At 52.2% G+C, this 23648-nt stretch overlaps 7 protein-coding genes across 7 annotated transcripts; 3 read left to right on the forward strand and 4 right to left on the reverse strand.

Annotated features, from left to right (window-relative positions):
* Positions 1–670: 670 nt before the first annotated feature.
* FIS1 (mitochondrial membrane protein) lies at positions 671–1261 on the reverse strand (the record flags this gene model as incomplete). The annotated part of the gene is made up of 2 exons (XM_049384901.1): positions 671–1003; positions 1082–1261. 2 exons carry the CDS (start codon positions 1259–1261, stop codon positions 671–673), a joined length of 513 nt encoding a protein of 170 aa, XP_049246924.1.
* A 410-nt stretch (positions 1262–1671) lies between these two features.
* On the forward strand, positions 1672–2436 carry J4E84_002275 (uncharacterized protein; the record flags this gene model as incomplete). Its single annotated transcript, XM_049384902.1, has 3 exons — positions 1672–1698; positions 1746–2134; positions 2262–2436. The coding sequence occupies 3 exons, from the start codon at positions 1672–1674 to the stop codon at positions 2434–2436; spliced, it is 591 nt and encodes a 196-aa protein (XP_049246925.1).
* Positions 2437–2961: 525 nt separating this feature from the next.
* Positions 2962–6209, forward strand: J4E84_002276 (uncharacterized protein; the record flags this gene model as incomplete). The annotated part of the gene is made up of 6 exons (XM_049384903.1): positions 2962–3070; positions 3761–3804; positions 3863–4171; positions 5736–5789; positions 5851–6023; positions 6086–6209. 6 exons carry the CDS (start codon positions 2962–2964, stop codon positions 6207–6209), a joined length of 813 nt encoding a protein of 270 aa, XP_049246926.1.
* A 7317-nt stretch (positions 6210–13526) lies between these two features.
* Positions 13527–14983, forward strand: J4E84_002277 (uncharacterized protein; the record flags this gene model as incomplete). Its single annotated transcript, XM_049384904.1, has 3 exons — positions 13527–13710; positions 13761–13832; positions 13887–14983. The coding sequence occupies 3 exons, from the start codon at positions 13527–13529 to the stop codon at positions 14981–14983; spliced, it is 1353 nt and encodes a 450-aa protein (XP_049246927.1).
* A 130-nt stretch (positions 14984–15113) lies between these two features.
* J4E84_002278 (uncharacterized protein) lies at positions 15114–15799 on the reverse strand (the record flags this gene model as incomplete). Its single annotated transcript, XM_049384905.1, has 2 exons — positions 15114–15376; positions 15463–15799. 2 exons carry the CDS (start codon positions 15797–15799, stop codon positions 15114–15116), a joined length of 600 nt encoding a protein of 199 aa, XP_049246928.1.
* Positions 15800–16423: 624 nt separating this feature from the next.
* J4E84_002279 (uncharacterized protein) lies at positions 16424–18197 on the reverse strand (the record flags this gene model as incomplete). Its single annotated transcript, XM_049384906.1, has 6 exons — positions 16424–16849; positions 16899–17200; positions 17251–17655; positions 17705–17784; positions 17831–18015; positions 18066–18197. The coding sequence occupies 6 exons, from the start codon at positions 18195–18197 to the stop codon at positions 16424–16426; spliced, it is 1530 nt and encodes a 509-aa protein (XP_049246929.1).
* A 3572-nt stretch (positions 18198–21769) lies between these two features.
* On the reverse strand, positions 21770–23094 carry MDH1 (Malate dehydrogenase, cytoplasmic; the record flags this gene model as incomplete). Its single annotated transcript, XM_049384907.1, has 6 exons — positions 21770–22360; positions 22409–22503; positions 22551–22659; positions 22712–22752; positions 22802–22919; positions 23029–23094. The coding sequence occupies 6 exons, from the start codon at positions 23092–23094 to the stop codon at positions 21770–21772; spliced, it is 1020 nt and encodes a 339-aa protein (XP_049246930.1).
* Positions 23095–23648: the final 554 nt, after the last annotated feature.

Consider the following 23648-nt stretch of genomic DNA (forward strand, 5'->3'; position numbering starts at 1 on the left):
ATGGTGGCGAGCTGCGACAGCAGACAGGTAGGGGTGATTGCAGTGGATTGCGGAGAGGATTCAGGGAAGTTTGGCGTAGAGGGAGATCTAAGGCGAGGCTACCCGTAAGGTGATAGTTCCAAGGTTGTTTCGCGCGAAAGCTGTCAGACACCGGAATGACGTTGTTCGGTGTGCAGGGGTGGTGGGGTCTAGCGATTTGTCCCGCGGTATCTCGAGTTGGGCGAAGCTAACCTAGCACTTTGCTTCGTGGGTCAAGAAGTTATGAGGGCAGATGTGAAATGGAGACGGGGGCAAAGTCGCTTGCGCGTCTTCTTGAACGCGGCAACGGTTGATTGTCTTGCTCTGACTCTACGTTTGTCCGACCAGTTGTCTCTGCCCGCTTCTTCCGTGTTCCATCTAGTTCTGAGGCCTTCCATCAGCCAAAGACTGTCGCCCGCAGCAATCCAACAGTACGTCGCGCGATAAGGTGGTCAGTGCTATCGCTTGCTTGGTAGGAGAGCTTTGTGTATACTACAGATATCAAAAATTGCTATTAACCATACGATCCCTGCCAAAGGTATAGAAACCACAAACGCCTATGCATGTACTCATCAACATGACTGCGGGCCTGGCTTGACCTGTGATCCAAACGACGCTGCGCATGTCATAGATTCGCGACGACGGCACCTGTTCACGATCTTCGAGGGCCACCCCTCAGCAAGAGGCTCCCCACCACGCCCGCCGCGACCACGATTCCTCCCACAATAGCGGCGCCCACAAGCCCCTCCTTTGCCACCTTTTCGTCGATGAGACCCTTCAAGCTTCCGGCCTGGAGGTTTGCAGGCTCCAACTCCAGCAGCAGCTCGTTGTACCGTCGGGCTTCAGCATAGTTGCCGAGCTTGTAGTTGCCGAGGGCGAGGTAGTAGAGGCATTCGCGCCGGCGCTCGCGCGAGTTGCGGAAGATCTCTGAGAGGAGGCGCACTCCTTCCTGTTGGTCGGGACGGGAGGTGGATTTGATCAGACCCTAGAATACCATGAGCTTGCTTGTTGCGGGTGGTGCCGTGCGCATGTGCAAATGTGACAAGACGCGGGGAAGCCGTACCCATGCGTAGTTGAACTTCGTCTGCAGACCAACGTATTCGCCCTCCTTCTCGTACTGCGCGCGCAGAACCTGCAGCTCCTCTGGCTTGAGCGGCGACTCGACATCGGCGGCATCTAAGGGGAATGAGCGTTCGTCGGCCCAGAAGTCGTTATCCCACTCACATGGTAATGACGGCGGCATGGCGGCTGTTCGTTGTGCGCGAGAAAATTAGAGAGGTCTGAGAAGTCGTCTCTGGGGGAGGCGGAAGTTGGTATCGTGAGGATGCGTTAGTGCAAGTGGTAAGCGTCAAACTACGGGCTGTCTCGTGAAAGCTCCAGCTGCAGGCCGAGCAGGCGATCTTTTACCGTGACGTACGCCGCCGCCTCGTGGCTGCCGGCCATGCGCCACGCTACGCCTGCGCCTTCCGCCACTTGGTCGCGGTTGCCATGCACGCGACTTGGCACGGGCCATCCAAACAAGAACATCAACACCATGGCTTTGTCGCGATAGACATCACCAGATACCAGACGAACCAATTGCGCAAACATCCAGGAACACTCAAAACAATCGTACTATACACATCAGCTTCGCGCAACACAAATCAGCCCAAGATGCTCCTTGACGAAGACCCCGCTGCCGTACGCACCCTCTCTAAACACATACAACCCTCCCTAACAATACGCAGCTCATCGCGCAATGCACATCGCACTTCAAAATAGCCAACGACAAAACTTCCCTCCACCGCATAAACGAGTCGCTCAGCACCCTCAGCGAATTCCGCACCCAACACCTACGCTCCATCCAGTCCTCGCTCAGCGCGCTGAACCGGACACACCAGACCCTCTCCGCAAACCACAACCACACCCTCAGTCAGCATAACCCCACAAATCACGCCGCGGAGATATTACGGCTAGATACCGAGAAGTTCAAGATCGCGAAGCAGGCGAGTGATCTGGAGATTGAGGGTGAGAGGCTGCAGAGCGATCTCGCGCGGTTGGGGGGTGTGGCCGGCGAGTTGGAAGAGGAAGGTGTTGAAGGTGGTGTTGAACCTAGAGCGGGCGAGGATGCGACAGTGTAAGTTCTACCTCTGATGGCTTACGACGAGATGCTGGCAGCACGGGCTCGTTGCGCAAGCAAGCCTGTCTCCGTGTCGTGACTCGGGGCCTATTATACTATGCGCAAATGCTGACTTTGACCATAGATTGAAGCTCAAACTCTATCGCACCCTCGGTATCGACGTCGAAGCTGACCCTACGACCGGCGAGTACAACAAGGCTGTCGTCCGCAATGCGGCAAAAGGAGATGTGCATGTTGTCAACATTGACCCCAAGTTCTCGCGACACTTCTACACAAACTACTTTTGGCGGACGATGTAAGCTACGAGCATCAGCGCTTGCTCTTAGTGCTGCACGCAGATGTAGGCATGAGCGCAAGCCTATAGCTTATAGCAAGAGACGGCATCTAAGAAAATGGGTTGTGTATTCTAAGGCTAGGTGTTTGGGTACGACTTGTTTCTGAGATACCTCTGTCATTACGGCGTTTCTGGGTACGTAATGCCTGCTGTTGTCACACATGATAATGAAAGATTGCGCAAACTGAGCTGCATAGTATGACCAACCAACATCTTTTTCTTTAATCGCTGGCCCAGGATGATTACGCGCTGTCTAAAACCCAGACGCCTTTGCAGCTGTCTAGTATGCGTCTTACCAGATTAGCGTGCATGACACTACGCACGTCATTTTGTCAGCAACGTGGCAGCCTAATTCACAAACCTGACTGAAGCTATCACTTACGCTCTTCCACCGAAGATCAGGTCACAAGCCTCCATCGCATTCTCCGTTCGAAGCCACTATAGTACCTATTAGAGACGCTATCCTGAGGTCTCGACAAACAACTTCAAGATGGAGGACTCCGAAGATGAACGGGCTTCATCCACGGTATCCGATGCCCTCGCCAAGATAAGACTGGATGAAGAGGCCGAAGAGGAGGGCAAGCGGGCAAGAGTCCAACGTACATATGCTGACTACATGGATATGTGTCCGCAGGGCGACTTGTGTCAACGTTGTGCTGGCATAAATTGGTCGAATCTTCTCTTTCATGAAAGTGTCGACTATTGTCACAGTGGTAACGGTGAGATGGTTGGCGTTCCAGAGTCGAGCCTGGAGCTTTCCGTGTCGTCTTGTCCACTATGCCGGCTACTGGGCTCAGATCAAAATTTCAACGAGAATCCAAGCAGAACCCTCCATGCGCGTTGCATCTGCCGCGACTACCTTTACTTAGGCGAAGACGGGAGATGGACCCCTGACAATCGAAGTGATATGACGCAGCACACTCCAAGTATCCGGTTGGTCGATTCGGAAAGCTCTGTCTACACGCATTTTCCGTCGTACATATTACAGGACACACGCGGTGGTTCGAAGAACTACGTTGTGCGCAATCTTGATCCTGGTGGCATCGACTACAGCATCCTTCGGCAGTGGCTAAATTACTGCAAGCTATACCATGCGTCAAGCTGTCATTCTTCTTCTCCATCGCCTATTCCTGGACTCAGAGTCATCGACTGCAACACCGGGAAGGTCGTTGCTGCAGTGTGGGATGCTTCCTTCGAGTATCTAGCCCTATCTTATGTATGGGGTAGTACTCCAGCATCCAAAGAACAACAAACCAACTTCCCGGCGACAATATGTGACGCTATCACAGTCACTCTGGAACTGGGCTACCGATATCTATGGGTCGATCAGTATGTACGTTGTAGCCACGACATGATTGCAGCATGTTGACATGACTAACAACCGAGCGCAGTGCATCAACCAGCTGGATGCAGTCCACAAGCAGGCCCAGATAGAGCTCATGGGCCGCATCTATTCCGAATCACAGCTCGTTATCATTGCAGCAGCCGGCGATTCCTCCAGTCATGGACTACCGGGAGTTGGTCGAAAATCTCGAAGACCGCAGCGAAGAGTTGTAGTAGATGGCAGCTTGGAGCTGATCGAGCAACCTGATGCTCAACGCGATCTGGACAGCAGCATATGGGCATCTAGAGGCTGGACTCTCCAGGAGGGCTACTTGGCACCACGAAGACTCGTCTTCACCGAAAACGAAGTCTTCTACGTATGCGGTCAAGCATCCTGGCAAGAATCTGTGCAGCGGCCTTCTTTGGACTGCAAAAGCTTTTTCCTTGGGCTCGGGGATGCACGGTTCCCGCCACTTCACGATTATAATCAACGCCAAGACATGTCTCCCATGAAAGATGTCATGGTGATCTTGAGCAGCCTTTCGACTAGGAAATTATCCTTTGAAAGCGACATTCTCAACGCCTGCGTTGGTATATTGGACAAGCATGTTCGGTGCCACTATTGGGGCATGCCGGTCGAGTTCAGCGACGATAATGCGCAATCCGTGCTTTCATTGAGATGGAGTTGCAGCGATCCCGGAAAAAGGAGACACGGCTTTCCCAGCTGGTCATGGGTAGCAACAACTGGTTCAAAGGAGTTCACCAGTGCAGAGTCCATGGAAGCGACCTATGTTGCGGAAACCCGTGCAGTCGACGGAACTTGGATCTCTCACGATTCGGGGAGTGAGAGTCGATTTGACATGCTGCCCACAGGCTATGGTCCTACTTTACGTCTGACGGGTCGGTTCTACACAGCATCATTGGTAGTCAGCCGCGAGCATAGTACGCCGTTCGTCGTCTTTCGGCATGGAGACGATAATGCTGTCGGAGTTGCTATCGCACTGTCAATTGATACCCAATTGGTAGAATTGGACCTTGGCAACAAGTTGAAATTGGTCGCGGTAGAAACTAGCTGGATGTATCCGGGTCCTAAGGACTTGTGGGATTGTACCAAACCTCCCACTTTTGTGGCATTTCAGGGTGTTGGTGATCATTACAAGAGACTTGGTATCACGGCCGGGAGCTGTTTCACCCACGAGAAGAAGACTGGGTTCATTGTGTGGAAACAACCTGAACTCATGGAGTTTGTGGCAATACATCCAAGCTGTAAAGGCAAAAAGGAGAGCCTTTACATCGAGTAGATCGTATAGCAGCACAAAAGAATGGATGGACGTGGTACTTACGTGAAAGATGTGTTCAGAGGTGCAATTTCGCTCCAGTGAGGTCTCGCAAAAGCCGTCAACACCACAAGGAAGATGTTGACAAGAAATCTAGGCTCATGGTATGCTGGATACCAGTCCTCCAACATTCTGGATCCGCCAGTCTTTGCACATGCCATGGCGCTATTCTGCCTGTGTTGGGCACATCCGCGCCTCATCTAGTGCGAGTTGGACGAGGGATCTTACAAACTTCCTGATGCGGCTATCCTACCGAACTGCGGGAACACCTGCGCCGCAATATAAACAACTAGCCCCAGCGCCTACCACCAGAATACCGTTAGCTTTCACGATACAAGCATAGACAAATGCAGCCTCCGCTCGTTTTGGAAGCTCGGGCCACAGTTGCTTCACTCATTAGGGACAAAGAATGCTGTTCATCTAACTACAGGCTAGCGTCATAAGCAGTCATGACCACGCCTCGCTCCTTCTCTGCCCGCGCCCTCCCTATATTAAAGAACCTACGCCTCCGCCGAAATAAACCCGCAACTTCCACCCTCTACTTAGTCTCGACGATCTCTCGATTTCCAGGAACCATCAACCAAATAGAACCCACAGAATGCAGCTCTTCATCCCCGTCTTAGCTTTCTTGAGCACGCTTGTCGCTGCTGTACCGACCGTACGTAACGAAGACTGCCACACCAAATCACCCTTCCACCCATGATACTAACATTCCACAGGCTGCAGCGGACGGTCGCGGGGCCACCATCTTCACCGACAAAAACTTCAACGGCCGGTCAACCGCCATTCCCGCCAACGACTTCTGCACCGATATGAACAACATCTTTGGCAACTTCGATGGCAAGATCCGCAGCGTCACCGTCGAGAAGGGCTACCACTGCAAGTTCTACACGTACGTCATACCCATCATTCTCCTTTTACTTGGAAAGACCGTTGGAAACTAACTTCCACTAGTGGCCACGACTGTCCTGCCAACGGCCAGAAGATGGAATGCGGCAGCAAGGACCAGGCGTCGGTGTTTGGAGATCTGGGCACGTTCGACTACAAGATTCATAGCGCGTACTGCACGAAGTTATAGATGGAGGCTTGTGCAGACTGGATTTCTTTGGGTGTTTTAAGCTTGATACGGCTTGCGCAGCTTGAGTGTGCTTGGTGGCTTGAAGACAAGATGGGTGTAGCATGTTCGCAGTAAGCGCTACAGCGGTACTTTGCGACTCGGTCTATCTATTTGCGAAGGCTGGAGTTCCGGGTCAGCGCGGATAGACTGTTATACGAGATGGGGTACATAATTGTAATACTTTCAATCGTACAAACACATGTGTCTCCAATGCGCGACAAGACTGGTGTTTTACCGAGTCGCATAACGCGTACAAGTAACCACGAATGGGCCATCGCCAAGTGATCGAGCGATGCAGTAGCAAGTTCCAATTAGTCAAGTATTGCGATCATCGATTACAGTCGAAGCGCGAAATTGCGAATGTGACGGGATAAATGGTTGTTGCATTATTATCGACAGCGCCGATGGTGCAGTGTGAAAGGAGATGAAGAATGCAGGAGGGACGGGTACAACCGCCGCAGGTGTTGGTACTAACCCGGAACGGAACTGCCCCACGTTGACCCACATCGATCGCCTGTGGTTCTGGATGTCACATCACAATCTTTCACGTCGACACGGAGCAGCCTCGACTCTTTAGCAGCGCGTCCTGGATTACGAAGTACGTACCCAGCGAAGTTACATGTCAAAACCGCGGAAGACGGCATGTCTTGGGCAGCAGAGTTTGATTGGCTGGCCAATGCGCGGTGCATACTTTCATCGTCGTTTGGGCCATTGCCCATGACTTTTGTTCATGACTTTCGAGACTGCCTACAATCTTAACGACATCAGTTCATATGTGCTATGTTTTCTAATCATCGATATCGGCAGCTGAATGCAAGCGAAGGTGCGGTCCGCCCGCGATACACCTAAATCCATGGATGCCTGTTGAGCCCAACTCAACACCCCCAGGACGCCCTACGCCCGACGCAACTTGGAATGCCATTGGATGGCACATCTTCCACCGCATGAGAAAGACCACTGCGTCTGAGATCAGGGCTGCGTGCTCTACATTATCACATATCTTCGGGATGTCATCATTCGCGGACAAAAATGAACCAAGTACAGGTCCGGATCAGATCATCGTGCTTTGCTTTCATCCAAACTCAGTCTCAAACGAGATCGTAGCGCTCTGGTGGCTTTGTTCGGTGAGTCCGTTGTGTTCCAGAGTCTCTTTGCAGGCTTTGTACGGGTGTCAGGAAATGGGAAGAGGTTTTCGACAACAGCCTTCGTCTGAGACATCACGACCCTTTCTCTTTCGCCAAGCTTGAGATCACAGTTTAGACTTCTACAACTCATTACGTCGCGGATATCAACTGGTACTCACTGCTCGGGCGAACTCGAACGGCCTGTTATCGGAGTGTCCGAAGTGTAGCACCCCACGACGGATTCTGGTGGTGTTTCAAAGCCTTCGAACCCCGTCACCAACCTTGCCAACTGTGACAGTTGGATCAGGATGATCAATTCAATTCCTAATCACCCACGAATCAAGAACCGAGTCACCATAATATCCAGCCTATCACGGTATACAACGACGCCGGGAGACCAGTTCAGTCCCAAAGTAGCAACGGAACACTGCCTCAGCCTCGCATAAAGACCCCGTAGTGTGATGAATCTCCGTCGTGTGGGACGGTAGGAGCCTTGCGGGACTGGCAGGTCGCCGAACTGTTGGTTGTAGTCTCGCGCGAGTTAAAGTGACCCACAAGCTCGCCGCGATGTCAGCTCAGTGCTTTACAATCATAGCGGCAACTTCAAATGCCCCATTTTGGCATTACATCTAGAGCCTCAAACTACGCTCTCACATATCATCACAATGAAGACCTTCGACAAGCATTCCTGGCTCGAATTTTGGTTCTACGGACTCCATCCCGGTATCATGATGGCACTGACCTGCATTGGTGTCATGGCTACATTGGAAATGTACCCATTCAGAATGAAGACCACGTCACGCCCTTGCGAGATGTGCAAGTCAGTATTTCCAAATACTAACCGAGAACTCCACTGATCAGTCGACAGAAATCGCGAGAGGGAAGACAGCCTGGAACATCCTTCTACAAACGCGACCTTTCCAACGCGGCATGACCCACTGGCTCACAGTGACGACAAGACATTCGAAGCAGAGCCAGGCGGTTTTCGACACCCCTCCTTCCGCTACTCCTTCATCCCAACGTCGCCATTTGGGGCTGCAATGCCGATTCGAGTTTCCTCATCTCGCGCGCCGTCATCATACCACACTGATGGTACGCACGTACGCGTCCGCTCACTACAAAATTTTCTACTTCCACCGCTTTTCAATCGTCATCGTTTGAGTGGAGAGCAGTACTCCGACGGTATGCAGACACCCGACAAAGCGCGTAGCAGGCGCATGAGTGCTGTTCGCGAGGATATGCACGGTGGTATGATGGTGTGATACGGTCAGTGAGGATAAAACTTGTCGTACATGATCATGTATGCGCCGAGATTGTCTTGATGTACTTTCCAATCGATGTCATACTACCCATACGCGACAGACAACAATTTGTTGAAGTGTTCATTTTGCCGATACGCGTCGCTAGCTAGAGCAGCTCTTCTTCTACCAACGCGTCAGTGCCAGGGCCATTGCCATCATTGATGACAGATATACGTAGGCGTGGATTAGAAGTCACACTACATCGCTCTCTTGAATATCAAAGCGCCACATGAATGTAATATCCGGTCATGTGCTGTCCGATCTTATCGCAATACAAATAGCTGGACAACTGTGCCGGCTGCGCCGTCCCCTTCACTTCCGCATCGTTCGCAAACGCGCGAATTTTCCTTTCGTCCTGATCGCTCAACTTTTTATCTATGCTCGCCCATTTCTGCTGAAGATACTCGATGCGCTTCGTTACCTGGTATGGAGATAACATCGTCGCCCTGATTCAGCAGCCAGGTTAAGGCAACCTGGCTTACAGTGCATTTGTGCTTATCAGCGAGCGCCTGGAAATGTGCTACAATCTTTTCGTTGGCATCCCGATTCGCCTCCTGAAAGCGAGGGATGACCGAAAAGAAAATCAGATAATCCTCTCGGGTTCTGATACACACGCCGAGCCGCCACTGATAGGTAATCATAGCAGAGTAACAATGGGATAGAGATCAATTCCTCATAGCTCCGCTTCTACGCCAACCCGTCACTTCATCTAAATATATCGAGAAGCGGATCATTCCATCCAACTATCGTGCCACTTGCTATACACGACTGGAAGCTCCCTGACCTCGACCCTGTCTTTATCACAGTACTTTAAATCTATCAGCGTGGGAATGGCGTCATGGGCAAAGCCTGAAGTGGTATACGAGTTCGCTGATAGAAAGCCATCGCAAGAGATCGCCAGGATGTTGTCGAAAGTGCAGAGCCGACTAAGCCTACGACAGATCCTAGCACAACTCTTCGCCTTCTTCCTCAAACTTCTTGTACTTCCCAAGTCATCCACCAGTATGAATCGGAGTGGTACTTGTGCGTAAGGCCCTGGGGTATCCTTGGTGTAGGCTATTTGCTGCCGCATCTGAGCGTTGAACTTTGTGACCATCATGTGAATGCCCGACTCAGTCGAGCAGTATCCAAGATGGCGCCGGAGATTATCGCGCACAAGAGCCCCCAGTGATTCCAGTCTTTGCTGAGTGTACCAAATATACACCAAATCGTGGAGCAACATTGGAAATTTCTTGTGACGGACGAGTTGGCGGTTCACGATGAATCTGGCTCCTTCACTCAAAATGAAGTCTCTTTGGATCTTGTGTACGATTGCGCTCGCTTCCGCGTTGACCTGTTTACAGGTCGCGAGTATTGCGACCGGAAGACACCTCGTGATGAGAACAAGACATCCTTTCGAGCTAGAGGGTTCGATGACGTGGTGGTGCTTGATCTGCCGTGGTAGGCGCTCGTAGACCATGAGTCGGAGTTCTTTAGGGAGACCAAGCAACTGAAAGCGCGCTGGCGTAGTCATGCTCATAGCGTTGATAGCAGTAGCGGTTTGCGCTTAATTTGGTCGATGCATGCCGATGGTGCGATGGAAAGCGAAAGGTGGTCGTGTACAGTCGTAGGCTAAGCGCTTGTAACACCGAAAGCGTACGCCCACGTGTCTGTCGCCCGTGCTTCAAGCACCACAATGGCGCTAGTGAGCGCAAACATGGCTCGAGCAGTTTCCTGATTGCGGTCACGACCTCACGCACTGCCTTTCGTAGTACTCGCCGGCGGCCGCAACTCCAGCCCATCATCAACATGCCGTTGACCTCATGCGCGTCGAACCAGGGACCTTTCCGTTTCCTTGATCTTCCAAAAGATGTTCGTTTGATGGTGTATGAACGCCTGCCACGCTCGACTAAACATACGACGATCAACAATTACTCTCGTGAAGGACGAGTCACGCTGATCTCGCACTCCGTATCAACCACTATCCTCAGGACATGTCACGAGGTTTACCAAGAAGCTCTTCCGCTCGTCAACAAAGCCATGCGTGAATGGGTCCAGGATGGGGGTGTAAAGATCGTTTGCGCGACGACACTTGGAGGCTTGGTTGCACTACAGGAACTCCTGCGGGTGCTCTGCTACGTTTGCCAAACCAAGGTGTGCTAGACGAATCAGCTTTTTTGAAAATGAACTTGGCTGATAACCCTAGCTTTTGAAAATGCATTTGATGCGTTCTGCGAACGCCCTGGATGAAGATACAAAGTCGGGTATTCGAACAAGAATCCGTAATTCCGGACGTCTTTCAGGAAACGATAGGGATTGCATTGGTGCCTGGGTCTCGAGCTCGGGCTTGGTTCTAGCTAGACAGCAGAACGCTATGGGCATCGACGCGACCCCATCTGCACTGCCTTCAGTCGACATTCTACTCAACCTTGAAGCTTGTCCTACCCTGCTACCGATTCAGGACGAGCGTGCATCAGCAACGTGCTTTGACAGAATAGTTCGACGCCAACTCTCCCACTACAAGGTCTGCCTCAACATTGTCGGCTTTGTTAGTCCTGCATATCTGGAGCTGGACAGCGTAACCCCGTACACGTGTGACTGGCAGCACACTCAATCTGGCAGCCCTTTGATCACTGATGTGGAGTGGTACAGAACCTGGAAGTAGATTGGTTTTGGGTAATCGCGGGGTTCCTAGGCTTGGCGTATATAGTGAAGTAGTGTGGTGAGGGCGTGGAGAGTATGTCTTCCCAAGTTGGTATCGGTCTGGCCCACATGGTGAGATCACGGGGATGCTATAGGGTGGACGATGATGCAACCTCTCTCTGAAAGTTTCATACAAGACCTTTCCTCTCTCCCGAAGCCTACGAGAAGTTGCTGTGATATCACCGCTCCGCACCAGTGGAAGTGTAAAGTTCTTGGACGTTGACCAAGTAACATCAACAATGGAGACGCGACATGATAAGAGCTGCGAAGGATCGGCAGGGTGCTGAGATCGACAACAAGTACGGGCGATCGGCTGTTCAAATTTACGAGGCGTTGGGCTTTGTCGCTCTGGAAGCAGACGATCTGCAAGACCATCTTAGCTATTACATCCAGCATCTGGTCCAAATGGGCAGACAAAGTAAGTCCTCCACATGGATGGATCGATTCGACCATTCCCATAGTGTATGCGAGACCGTTGGGCACCTCAGGCATAGCTTTCAGAACTATGTTTCACATGCTGCCTAGGTGCTTGGGGCGTTGACCCTCGGATCGAGACACATGGGCGTGGCGCGCTTAAGCGATGTCGTTCGTGCTTTCGGGACTACCCGTTTGCTGGTATTGAATGACACATTCCTCTGCGTACGAAAGCTGTCCAGGTGGCGATGCGGCAAACAGGATGACGATGGTGCAAATCCCCCAGAAGGCTATCGGATACAAGTATGCTTAGTTTATGGACAGGATGTGATGCTCTAGAGCTGGCGTGCGTATCGTTTGAAGCTTGATGGAAGGTGTTGAACATGGCGAAATCAAGTGTCGCAGGTGTTTTCGATGCCTAGGCAGAGTTCGAGCGGGTAAAGCACGGGCTGGACAAGATCAGCTGCTCCGAGCGTTCTGACTTGTCGGTAATCTGACAGTTGAAGATCCCCATGTTAATCATGCGTCGAAGAACGATGGCTAACGGACGTCAGCCAACTTTGTTTCCTGCGTTGCGATGCGACTGGATGGCAAAGCTGCCCTTTTTCATCTCGAGTGGGCCTAGACAAAAGCCCCGGATCGGCGTGGGTGATGAGGTAATCACTTGGGACCCTGATTTTGTCAACTGCCCCTTGTTTGGGTCCTCTCAGCAAACTGCGCCTTCCTTGGGCACATGCGAGTGAGGCTGCTGTACCGTTCGACTAGACTCCTTAATCACACACTACGCTACCTCTTCCCGCAATTATGTTGGGCCAGGCGCATTCTGCCGAGTTACGATATTGGAAGCAGCATCCAAGCCGACCAACATATCAGCGCCATGAACGGCGAGATGCGCCTCAGCTTCACGGAAAGTAAGCTTTCATTGCGGTCATAACCAGTCAGTCGTATGGCCGTCCTACATTCCCATACATTCACCATAGGGCAAAGATGCGAATGGCCGAAAAGCGCCGTCAGATCGGCCGGGCAAGCTCTCTCCCTGCACAGTAGTAAAGAATTAGATTTCCGTGGGCGTTGCGCGATAGACCCAACTGCTACCGAACGAAAAGCCTGGTTCAAAAGCCCACGTGCCGTGGGTAATATCGAGTCAAGCCGCTGCTACGGCGATTTCACAGCGCCATCGCGGCGCTATGGTCTAACGGCCACACCGCTTGATTGGCCTCGACAGCGGGAGTACTATACTAAGCTCAAACACGCTTTGAGAGCCGCCGAAGATGGGAATTCCCCAACATAGTTCGAGAGCGTTGGACTATGTCGCAACTCCAAAGTTTTTTTGCCATCTATCTTTGGTGATAAGTCATCGGGGCCGCCGACCAGACTCCAGGGTCAGCCTGTCTCACCAGCCCATCGATTACTATTCACAATATGCATCTTTTTGGATTATTGTCGGTCTTTTGTCTGGTCTTCACGTTTGGCCATGCCAGCGCGTCGGGTCCGGAACTGGATGCAAGGGCATTAGGCATTGCGGACATCCCCGCTTGCGGAGTACGTGCCCAACTACACAGTCCGATATCATTGCTAACAATACACAGCTTGTCTGCATGATTGCTATTATCCCAAAAGCTGGCTGCACCTTGGATGATACTGAATGTGTCTGTGGCAACGATCGGATTGCGGCAGATGTGCCAGCATGTATGCTTGCAAACTGTACTATGCAAGAAAGTCTGGACACTGCCAGAGTACAAGCCGTTCTTTGCGACATGTCCGATGAATCGCAACGCCTTGACATGTTCATGTGGACTGGTGTTATTTACTCCATGGCCGTGGTGTTTGTCGTTCTACGAATCGTCGGCAAGTTGGTAAATAAGAGGCTAGCAATGGACGACTACATCGTCGTCTTTGCTCTGGTGTTATGCGCAGTACCCGCAGGATGCACCTTGGCCAGTAAGTAAAAGGTCTGCGAGCTGCCATCTACTGTAACTAACGCAATATAGTGACGGAACGTGGCTTCGGCGAGCACTTGTGGAATCTTGAAGACGGGGCACTGTCGCCAATTCTCCGCTACTGTATGAAGCATCCATACCTTGCGATATCGCTATCGGCATGCTAACACAAAGCAGTCTACATTTCTTGGTCGACATATATCGCCGTGCTGGGCCTCATCAAGCTTTCTCTCATCGCCTTCTACCTCGAGATCTTCCAAACGAAAAGCTTCCGCATCACCGCTTACATCTTCGGAGCCGGCATCATCATCAACTCGACCGTTATCGTCTTCCTGACAATCTTCATATGCACTCCAGTTGAATCCTTCTGGAACCGAGACATCAAGGGGCAGTGCCTGGACATACAAGCAGTACCGATGGCAAACTCTATCAGCGCTATCGTGCAGGACATCCTCCTGCTAATCCTACCTTTGTTCTTCATCCGCAACTTACAGATGAGGCGCTATAAGAAGGTCGCCGTTTGCTTCATGTTCGCCATCGGAACTTTCGGATGCATTGCGACTATCATCCGCCTATTCGTCTTACTCACGTTTAAGATCTCTGTGGACCCTACCTGGGACTACGTGAAGGTCACCGTCTGGACGGAGTTGGAACTTGCGGCAGGTTTTGCCTGCGTATCGCTGCCATCCATTCGAATACTGGTGGTCAGGATGCTGCCCAAGAACGTTATTGAGTTCTTTACCGAAATCACTCAGTCCTCGAAACAAAAGAACTCGGACCCAAAGAACGTGCACGCCCATGCCGCCCCAGTGGAACAACCAGGGAAGAAAGAGTGGCGCAAGCCTCCAGGCTGGGACTGGGTTTCTCTGGGCGCTGAAGAGAGTGATTCTCCACTGGCTACCAGGAAGAGTATGGCCAGTGGTCGCTGGCCTTGGGTTGCGACATCACCCCTAACTTCACGCTTCTCGTCACATCCACGCGGCGGTTCTCGCCTCCTCAGCTCAGCGATGAGCAATCATAGCGACACCGATACTCGAATCCGGGCTTGGTCAGCAAAGGAGAATGAAGCTCAGAAAAACGCCATGGAACTACGCGAGGTACCACAAAATGAGATTGAATTGGGAGACGTACGTGTAAACATTGCAAACGAAGTCACGGCTTTACCCAAGATTGGATGTCTCCCCGAGCGATCGTACTCTCATGAGCATGAACGTACAAGAGGATCCAAGTGGTTGTTCAAGAAGCAGAAGCGGAACCAACACGAGCCTGTATGATCAAGACGCTAGATGTTTGTATCCAAAACCCGTTATGCTGCGTTTGCAACAGAGACTCACCTCCTCTCAAATCCCATCTTCTATCGCCATTGTAACTCGTACGCTAAGCAAGAATCGTCCTCTCGTCCCTCTACACTACCAAAAGCGTAGTATTGACGGCATCCTCCTGCCTCTGTTTATCCGACCGAATCCACGCGACACCGAGTGCGAACAAGAGATCCATTCCCGGCGCGACATGCACAACGAAGGTGGCATGCATATGCGCCCACTTCGCGTGTCGAGAGATGGTCATGACTGGATTGCCGTTGACAACGAGGCCCTTCTCCTCACCGGCAACTTTGCGTTCGAACTCGATCTTCTGGTTCTCGACGTATTTGTCGTGGACGGTGATGTCTAAGACCGGGTATATTAGTCTGAAGAGAAGGTGAAGAGTAGGCGACGGCAATGGCAAGCAGGGGATAGACGGGGAAGAAACATACTGTAGCTAGGCACCCTCCAACCAGCCTTCAACTCCAGATCCCACAACGGCTTCGCATCCGCGCTCCTCACTGCCTTGTACTCTGCACTGGGCCTTGCGAGCGTGTGTCTATGGACGTTGATGCGCATAGCCTCCTGTCCATCCATCGTCATGAACTTGACGATGTTCCTTTCTTCCTCCAATATCTTCAGGAACGGTTCTCCAGCGTTTTCATCAGACGTACAGTAGCTGACAAGGCTTTGGGCTTTCTTCGTGGGCACGCCTTCGGTCTTCATGACGAAGGCTTCGTGTTTCTGGGCTGTCCAGTTGGGCACCATGATGAGGCCTGGAAGCGGCATTGGGGGAAGGGTTGGAGCCATTGTAGGAGGATTTCGATGTAGGGAGAATGTTGCGGACTGATTGAGCGGACAGTAAGGTCTGAGTACAGCTATCACATCTCGCTCGCCCTGATACTCCTTCCCCTTATACGACGAAGCCGTCAGCTTGTGACGTCGTCCGGTCAGGCCCAGTGTAACGTAAGTAAACAACTTGCAGTTGGTCATCCCCCACCAATCAGCAGCGTCCGGGTGTTTTCTAAGCCATACAAGCTCACCGCCAAGACGTTGTTCATTGTTGTTTGTCGGCCTTAAATCCTCCCATCCCATTGCAGTGCAATTACATGCAGGTGCGCGGCGCAGTTGGTCGCAATTTGATGAGGGAATTGGAGATCTTTCCCTGCGCCGGATGGCTGCTCATGCGGGGCGCAGGGGCACAGCGATGGGTTGGCCTTACGCAGCGCTGTCATTATGCAAAAATGACACTGGGCTCTGTACGGTTGTGAATGACCTCGCATAACAACGTTCATGAATGCTCGTTAAGTACCAATCTATCGACTTCTCGCGAGCTATATGCCGGAGAAGATCATGCCAAGTCATACTATTAAAGCCAACAACATGTGTAGTACTGCCCGCCCCGACCATGGTCTACTCATACCGAATGACAGGCATCTTGAACGTCCTATGCCCACTAATGAACCAATGGGCCAAAGCCCCGATTACGACCGCACCAAAGATGGGTCCCGCGTAGTTCATGTTGTCTCGTGTGACTGGCAAAATCTGAGGGAACGGCATCCAAAGTACCACGAAGACCAGATAGCACAGCGCAAATGTATTGACGGGTATACCCACGGAACCAAGCTTGAACGGTCCGTAAGGTGGCGGTGGGCCTCGGATTTTACGTAGGAGTATGAAGAGGATCGGGAAGAAGTACGATATGTGCAACGCGAGGGCTTGAAGTGAGATGAGCGCATTGAAGGCGGTCGCGCTGGCGATGTAGATGAGAGAGAGACATGTTACGATGGTTCCAACAAGGAGAAGCGCGTTTACGGGGAGTTTGAGTGTGGGATGCACCTAAGGTCATCAGCCGAATGCGATATGAGAAGTCGTACAGGCAACCTACGTAGGAGAAGAAGTCGGAGAAAGGCAGCCCGTTGTCGCGTGCGAATGACCAAATAAGTCTAGAGACGGACGCGAATATGTTGAAGAGTGCGAAGAAGATGAGGAGGGCTATGAGTGTGGTGAGAACATTGGCTGCCACTGAGGAACCGGTGATGTTGTAAATGACCCATAGGATTGGAAGCGGGGTGGCGCCCATATAGAAGAGAATGATAGTAGCAAAGACGATCAGCATCGCTGAGTTCGCGACAGAGGTGATTATGATACTGCGTGGCACGCGCGTTCGCACCTTCTTCACCTCGTCACCTTCACTTCCAGTCAGTAGATGAGCACTGTGTGCAAACTCGTAAACGTACACATGTGCAAAACACTGTCTGCTCCAACAACGGCGAACGACATACTCAGAAGCCCGAGACCCCAAGAAACACCTTTGTTATTCCAACCCGACTCTTCCCATATCAATGTCTTGAAGACAAAGTCAGGGTCGCTGCGCGGTCCAAACGCGACGAAGATGGCGACTAACACAATGAAGAGGCAGACGTGAAGTATGCCACCAGTGATTTCGAATGCATCGAGAAGTTTGCGAAACCAGAGATTCGAGATGAAGGGGACTATCATGAGCGCGACCATCATGAGGCTGGTGTGCCATCGTTCAGGAACGTAGTCCTCGTTGTTGAACATCGCCAATGACGTGATGATGTTGGCTAATATGGAAGGCGGTCCACTGCATGCAAAGCACCAGGCACCAACAGTTATCCATCCTGTTTGTAACGTGAGCTGTAAGAAGCATGAGTGCCTACTTCTACTCACCTTGCAGTAGACCCCAGAAGCGAGGAGCAGCCGGAGCGAGATTGGCTGACCAACGATACTGGGCACCAACGGTTGGATCTCTGTCGAGTCGTCAAGAAATGTCCATGACGGACGCTTGGTACATACATTGAAGCCAACTCAGCCAGTGAGAATCCAACGGCACAGGCGCCGATGCCAGCCAGGATAGAGCCATAGAAGATAGATGCGGGACCGCCGTTGATCAACGCGAACTGGAACGTCACTGCGAACGACTCCCAAGAAGCGAGAATGATCACAGCGAAGTTGATCACAGCCGAGAGGTTGATATAACGCTGCTCTAGTCAGTACGCTACTTTGCTGAAGCGGCTCAATTAATGCTCACCTCGAGCTGATGTGGTGATCGCCCCACTCCCGAAGGCCCAGCCGGCGTATTCACCGCCGTCTTCTCGCCCTGACCGAATTCCTCCTCTATGACATCTGGTTCAGCATCTGCCATGTAGTTATTGAGTTCCATGCTGGCGCAAGAGGTCCCCAGGCAATGGCCGGCGGGTGACGTGCGGGATGGCAAAGTCAAGGGAGTTTGTGAGATGCAGCGACCCTACCAGTACCCTGGAGAAATACGATACAACCAGGGAGCTGCGGACCGCGCTGCGTGAGAAACTCTGTAAGTTGACAGCTCTCCTACTGGCTCGTCTGGTTAAACAAAACACGAAAGACGCCCGACACTGTATGCAGTGTCTCCATCAAGCGCCGAAAACCCCATTGCCGTATGCAAGTCCGTTCTTACGGCCAGCAGCGTCCAAGGGTCATGTTTCCGGGGCGTTCCGCTGCATGCAAATGGTTAGGTCCAATGCACCAATCGCGTCGTAAAGTTACAGTCCTGTCGTTCGTCGCATGGGTGATATTTCGATGGCTGCTCCATCACATAAGCTCGCGCTGTCCGGTACCGTCCGCATGGTAGCCGGCGCCACTAACGGCAGTTCATCGTCGTTACGCGTAACATGAGGCGGGGTTTGAGCTCGAAACTCCCGGCTTGGAGCTTTTGGACAAGCGATCGACGCAGGATGGAACGAACCGTTCCGCTTCCTGATGGATGTGAAGCCGAGACTTGGTAGTTCACCAACCAGGCCACATCGTCCCAAAGAACGACGCGCTGTAATTACAGAGATTGTTCGAGCTGACCCCAATGCAGAAGATGATTCAGCGAGCTGCAGCTTGGAGAGGTGCAGCGGATGGACATGGACATTACGGAAAACGGACTAGCTGCCCGGCATGCGCACGGACAGTAAGCATGCGGCAGATTCAAGGGTCGCGAAAACACACGAATTAGATCCTGACATGCTTCGAAGACCTGAGCTTGGACCATGGTTGGGTTGTCGGCCCCAGATACGTACCCAAGACCAGACGAATCTGGATGCGTAGGTGAGAGTCGGTGCGATGAGTATAAGGCCGAGCCGTGGGGAATGATGCTTCAACGTCTACCATAAGCTGCACGCTTCCCTAATGAGAATGTCATTCAGTTTTCCTTTGTTGCTTCTTTTTTCCGCTGTGTACAATGGTTTCCGCAGGTTCGGATGAAGGTCATCGAAGTGGTGTGTCAACTAGGAGCGGCTTCGTCCTTGTCTCCACTTACTCATGGACTATCATAACGGTGGGCGTGTTGGTCGGACGATTTGCGCAGGGTCACAACCACAAAATCGAATTCGGTCTCGACGATGCGGCAGTTGTTGCAGCCACAGTATGTAATTCGCTTCCATGGATGCAAGTGATACTAAACATTTCTTAGGTTGTATATCTAGGCGCGACTGTCAGCTGGCAGTTTGCTATCGACGGGGGCCTAGGGAAGGGCTTGGATGGCTTAAGTGGTAAGGAGCTGACTCTGTTCTTCAAGGTTACTAGCTCCAATGCCATCAGGTAGCTACCGCTAATCAGAGCTGCAGGCGATCTATGTTGCTGGAATACTTAGTATCATTGCAATGGCGCTCGCGAAATTGTCCTCGGCTTTGCTCATCGAGCGCATATTCCCACAATCCCGAAGAGCGAAGGTGGCCCTGTTCGGAAGCATTGCGCTCTTTGCTATATTCTCGACCTTTGCGGTGGCGTTCCAATGTGGGATTCCGCGGTGGACTATGCATGCACTGCAATGTGGAAACGGCGGTCTTTCAACCGCAGCCACTGCGATCAATATTGCTACAGACCTTCTTTTGGCTTTTTGGATCGTCCCGACCTTCTGGAAGATGTCTCTGGACAAAGAAAAAAGCATTGCAGTGGCAATGCTCTTTGGTGTCCGAGCAAGGTGGGTTCCCCAGCCACGTTTTTGCACGTCCTGGTCTTGACTTTGTAGTGTTCCAATCGTTGCTGGAGGTCAGATATGGGCGACGTTGAGGGTGGTTTCCAGTCCAAACCCCACACGTGAGTGAGCTTGACACGAACCGAGCAGCGTAGACCTAATGGACGCAGATGATGCAGCTGAGTTTGTCGTCTTTACCCAGTACGTTCGGATTGATCAATGTCTTTCGAAAACTGACCACTTCAGATCTGTATCCAGCCTCTCCTTGATCTCGGCAAGCGTTCCGCGCATCAAGCGCCTCCTCGGCGTCGGCGGCAGCGGCATTGTCTATCCCGAAATCCAGGAGACAGAACTCTCCGACGCTCACGCATCTTTGAGTCGACAGGAGACAGGCAGTACAGGGCCGAAGTTGGTGCCCCCTAACACCGGATATAGCACAGTTACCGTGTCAGCGGAGGGGGCAAGGGAAGAAAGGAAGAAACCGTGTAGGTGTAGGCTTACCGACTGGCAGGCGCGAACGATGGGGAATTCCACCGACGAAGATGCGAGCACGTCGAGCCTAGTCGATACAGACCAACAAGACGGGGTGATGATGCAATGCGACGTGATTGTGTCCGTGGAAGATAAGGATTCTCAGAAGACAGTTTTCGGACGCGAACATCGATGACGTATTGGAGGTACCCTTCCAACTTGGATCTCTGACCGGGGCGTATTGCTGTGAGCATGGATCGCATTATATTGAGACGAACGCTTGGGCATTTGCAGAAGAAGCAATCGCGCGATTGAGCACACGATGATGTCGTGTGAAGAGGACCGCGACTGCGACGCGTACCGGAGGGCACCTTCCTCTTCACCCTACCGGGACGCTTCACACCCCCACAACGCGATAGCGAGATCCTCATCAAAACCAGCCACACTTATCAAAAAAATAAGTTCGCGTTCGAGTCGCGCATGCCGCTACGCAACTACGCCGGCTTCGTATCTCAAACACGACCACTTGCTTTATTCTGAGGCAGACCTCATATTCACTTTAAGAAGAGCTACGCTCTAGCATCTGAGGAAGACTCATCTGTACCATCTAAAAACATCACATGGACACAAGAATAGACTACGCACAGAATTTGGAAAGATTTGAAGTATTTCCGCGAATCTCTGGACTCCGGGAAAAATCACAGAATGACGAGCAGAAGGACAAGAGGATGATCTTGAGGGAAGCGCGACCGAGCGGAGAAGCCTGGACAAAGAGGACAGCGATAGATAGCCGCCACATCGTGTACATTATCTCACAAAGTAGATCCTAGCAAAGAATGACTCCGGTCAATACCTCAAGTCAAGCCTTATCTGTTACCAATATGATCCGTGAATGTAGCTAGCGGTTATCGCTTTTACTCCTTCACTCACAGCACGCGTAGTGATGCCTCGTGGAGGGTAGAGGGTGAAGGATATCCTACCACAATCAATGGCTTTCAATATTGCTTGATTGAGTAACGTCCGGCTCGAGATGAGACGAAATACAATATAATCAGCAGTCCCGACGAACCGCGTCAATAACAAAGTGCGTGGCGCTCTTTCCTCCCACCCTAGCTTCCGCGATGTAGAAGTTGACAAATTATCAGAGGTGAGACTTGGAGTTACGTCAGTATATATCCAAGGCAGTCACGAAGAACCATCTAGAGAAGCGTAAGAGTTGATTTTGGCATGCTAAGGTACAGATCAAAGTTCATGACATCAGAACTAAACCCAGCCCAGAGCTCACGTCATTATTATTGTACACACCCATGATTCCTTTGCGGAATTTATGGGTTCTGCTTGACCCACTCAACACCCTTCTTGATGTTCTTGGCGAGGTCAGCGACGCAGGCGTCGAGGAGCTTCTGCTCGTGGTCGGTGATCTTGCCAACGGGGTGGATCTTCTCAACACCGTTGGGGCCGAGCTCGACGTTGGTGGAGAAGTACTCGCAGCCCTGGTCCTTGAAGAGAGGAGAGTCGACAAAGGTGGGCTCGATGACGTTCTTCTGGCCCTGGGCAGCCTTGAGGAGCGACTCGGCGAAGCGGGCACCGGCCATGGCCATGGAGAGAGTGGCAGAGCCAGCTCCGTCCTTGGCCTGGACAACCTCGTCACCACCGAACTGGACGCGCTTGATGTACTCGGCGAGCTGCTCGCCCTCGAGGTTGTAGCCAGACTGGGAGAGGAGGGGAACGATGGTAGCGCCGGAGTGGCCACCGATGACGGTGATGTTCTCGGTGGCGGGGTCGGTGTTCTTGAGCTGGGAGATGAAGCGCGAGGCACGGACAACGTCGAGGGTGGTGACACCGAAGAGGCGCTTGGGGTTGTAGACGCCCTTGGACTTGAAGACCTCGGCGGTGATGGGGACGGTGGAGTTGACCTGAGATGTCAGATTCTGTCTTGTGTGATTCAAGTTGGATTAACGTACGGGGTTGGAGATGATCAGGATGTTGGCCTCGGGGGCGTGGTCGGCGCAGGCCTTGGCCAAGTCGCGGACGATGGAGGCGTTGGTGTTGAACAAGTCTGCTGGTGTTAGACGTGTCGGCAGTATCAATGACTTCTATCCTCACCATCACGGGTCATGCCGGGCTTGCGGGGAACACCAGCGGGGATGACGACAATCTCAGCACCCTTGAGGGCGTCTGCGAGACCTGAGGGAGTGGCCTCATGACCAGTGACCTTGTCGAGTATCAGTAGACGGTTCGCGCGTGGCTGCGGAGGGATGGCGTACCTCGCTCTTGGTGTTGATGTGGCCAATGTCGGCAGCGACACCTTTATGAAGTCAGAGTTGAATATCCTGTATGCGATTGACTGAGCTTACCGGGAGCTAGACGGATGTCGTAGAGGGAGAGCTTGCTAACCCTGGGGTTGAGCTTGAGCAGCAGGGACAATGGCTGACCAATACCACCAGCGGCGCCGAGAACGGTGACCTTGGAATTCTACAGTGCATGCAGTTAGCATCCTGTGCTTGAAATGTCCCAATGGCGTTGCATTGAAGCATTGAACCGCCCCACCACAAAACATCGCGGGTTCCGGGAATAGGCCTACCTGGCGGGCCGAGGCCGAGAAGCAGCGGCGCTGGGCCTGGAAGAAAGCTTGCCTGGCAGCGAACATGATGTCTGTGAGAGGCGTTGAGGAGATGAAGACTGGGTTGGACGGGTGGAGAGGTGGTGGTGCAGGAATGCTGCGGAGGTTTTGCGAATCTTGACGGTCAGTGCTTCTTCGGCTGGGCGTCGGAGCTACGGCTGACAGCCGCTCGCAGACTTCTCCCCTCCCGCGATGCTTAATCCCAAGTCTACCACAATTGCTTTCACATGCGCTAGCACGATGTGCATTCTCATTTTGTGCTCGTTCACTCGTTTAGATAGACCGACAGCTGCGTCTATGTGCCCAGATACTTTCACCACTCACAACCCCATGCATCGCATCGCTTAAGCTTACTCCAATCGCAGTCCATCGCGAGTCCTCCGTAGCACTATACACTGTCGCTGTATGCCTTACCACGCTTTCAGACCAATGACATCTTTTAGCGGTGAGTCGAAGAAGCTAAAAGTGATGTGTCGTAGAGTAGTCCCGAATTAAAGCCACGCCTTGACTCACTGTGGCAGTGCATGTAGTAGGTACACTATATACTGCTTCGTGAGGACCTCGACTTTAGCATCATCACT

The sequence above is a fragment of the Alternaria hordeiaustralica genome (genome assembly GCF_023758085.1).
Source record: "Alternaria hordeiaustralica strain BMP 2776 chromosome Unknown scaffold_3, whole genome shotgun sequence".
NCBI lineage: Eukaryota > Fungi > Ascomycota > Dothideomycetes > Pleosporales > Pleosporaceae > Alternaria > Alternaria hordeiaustralica.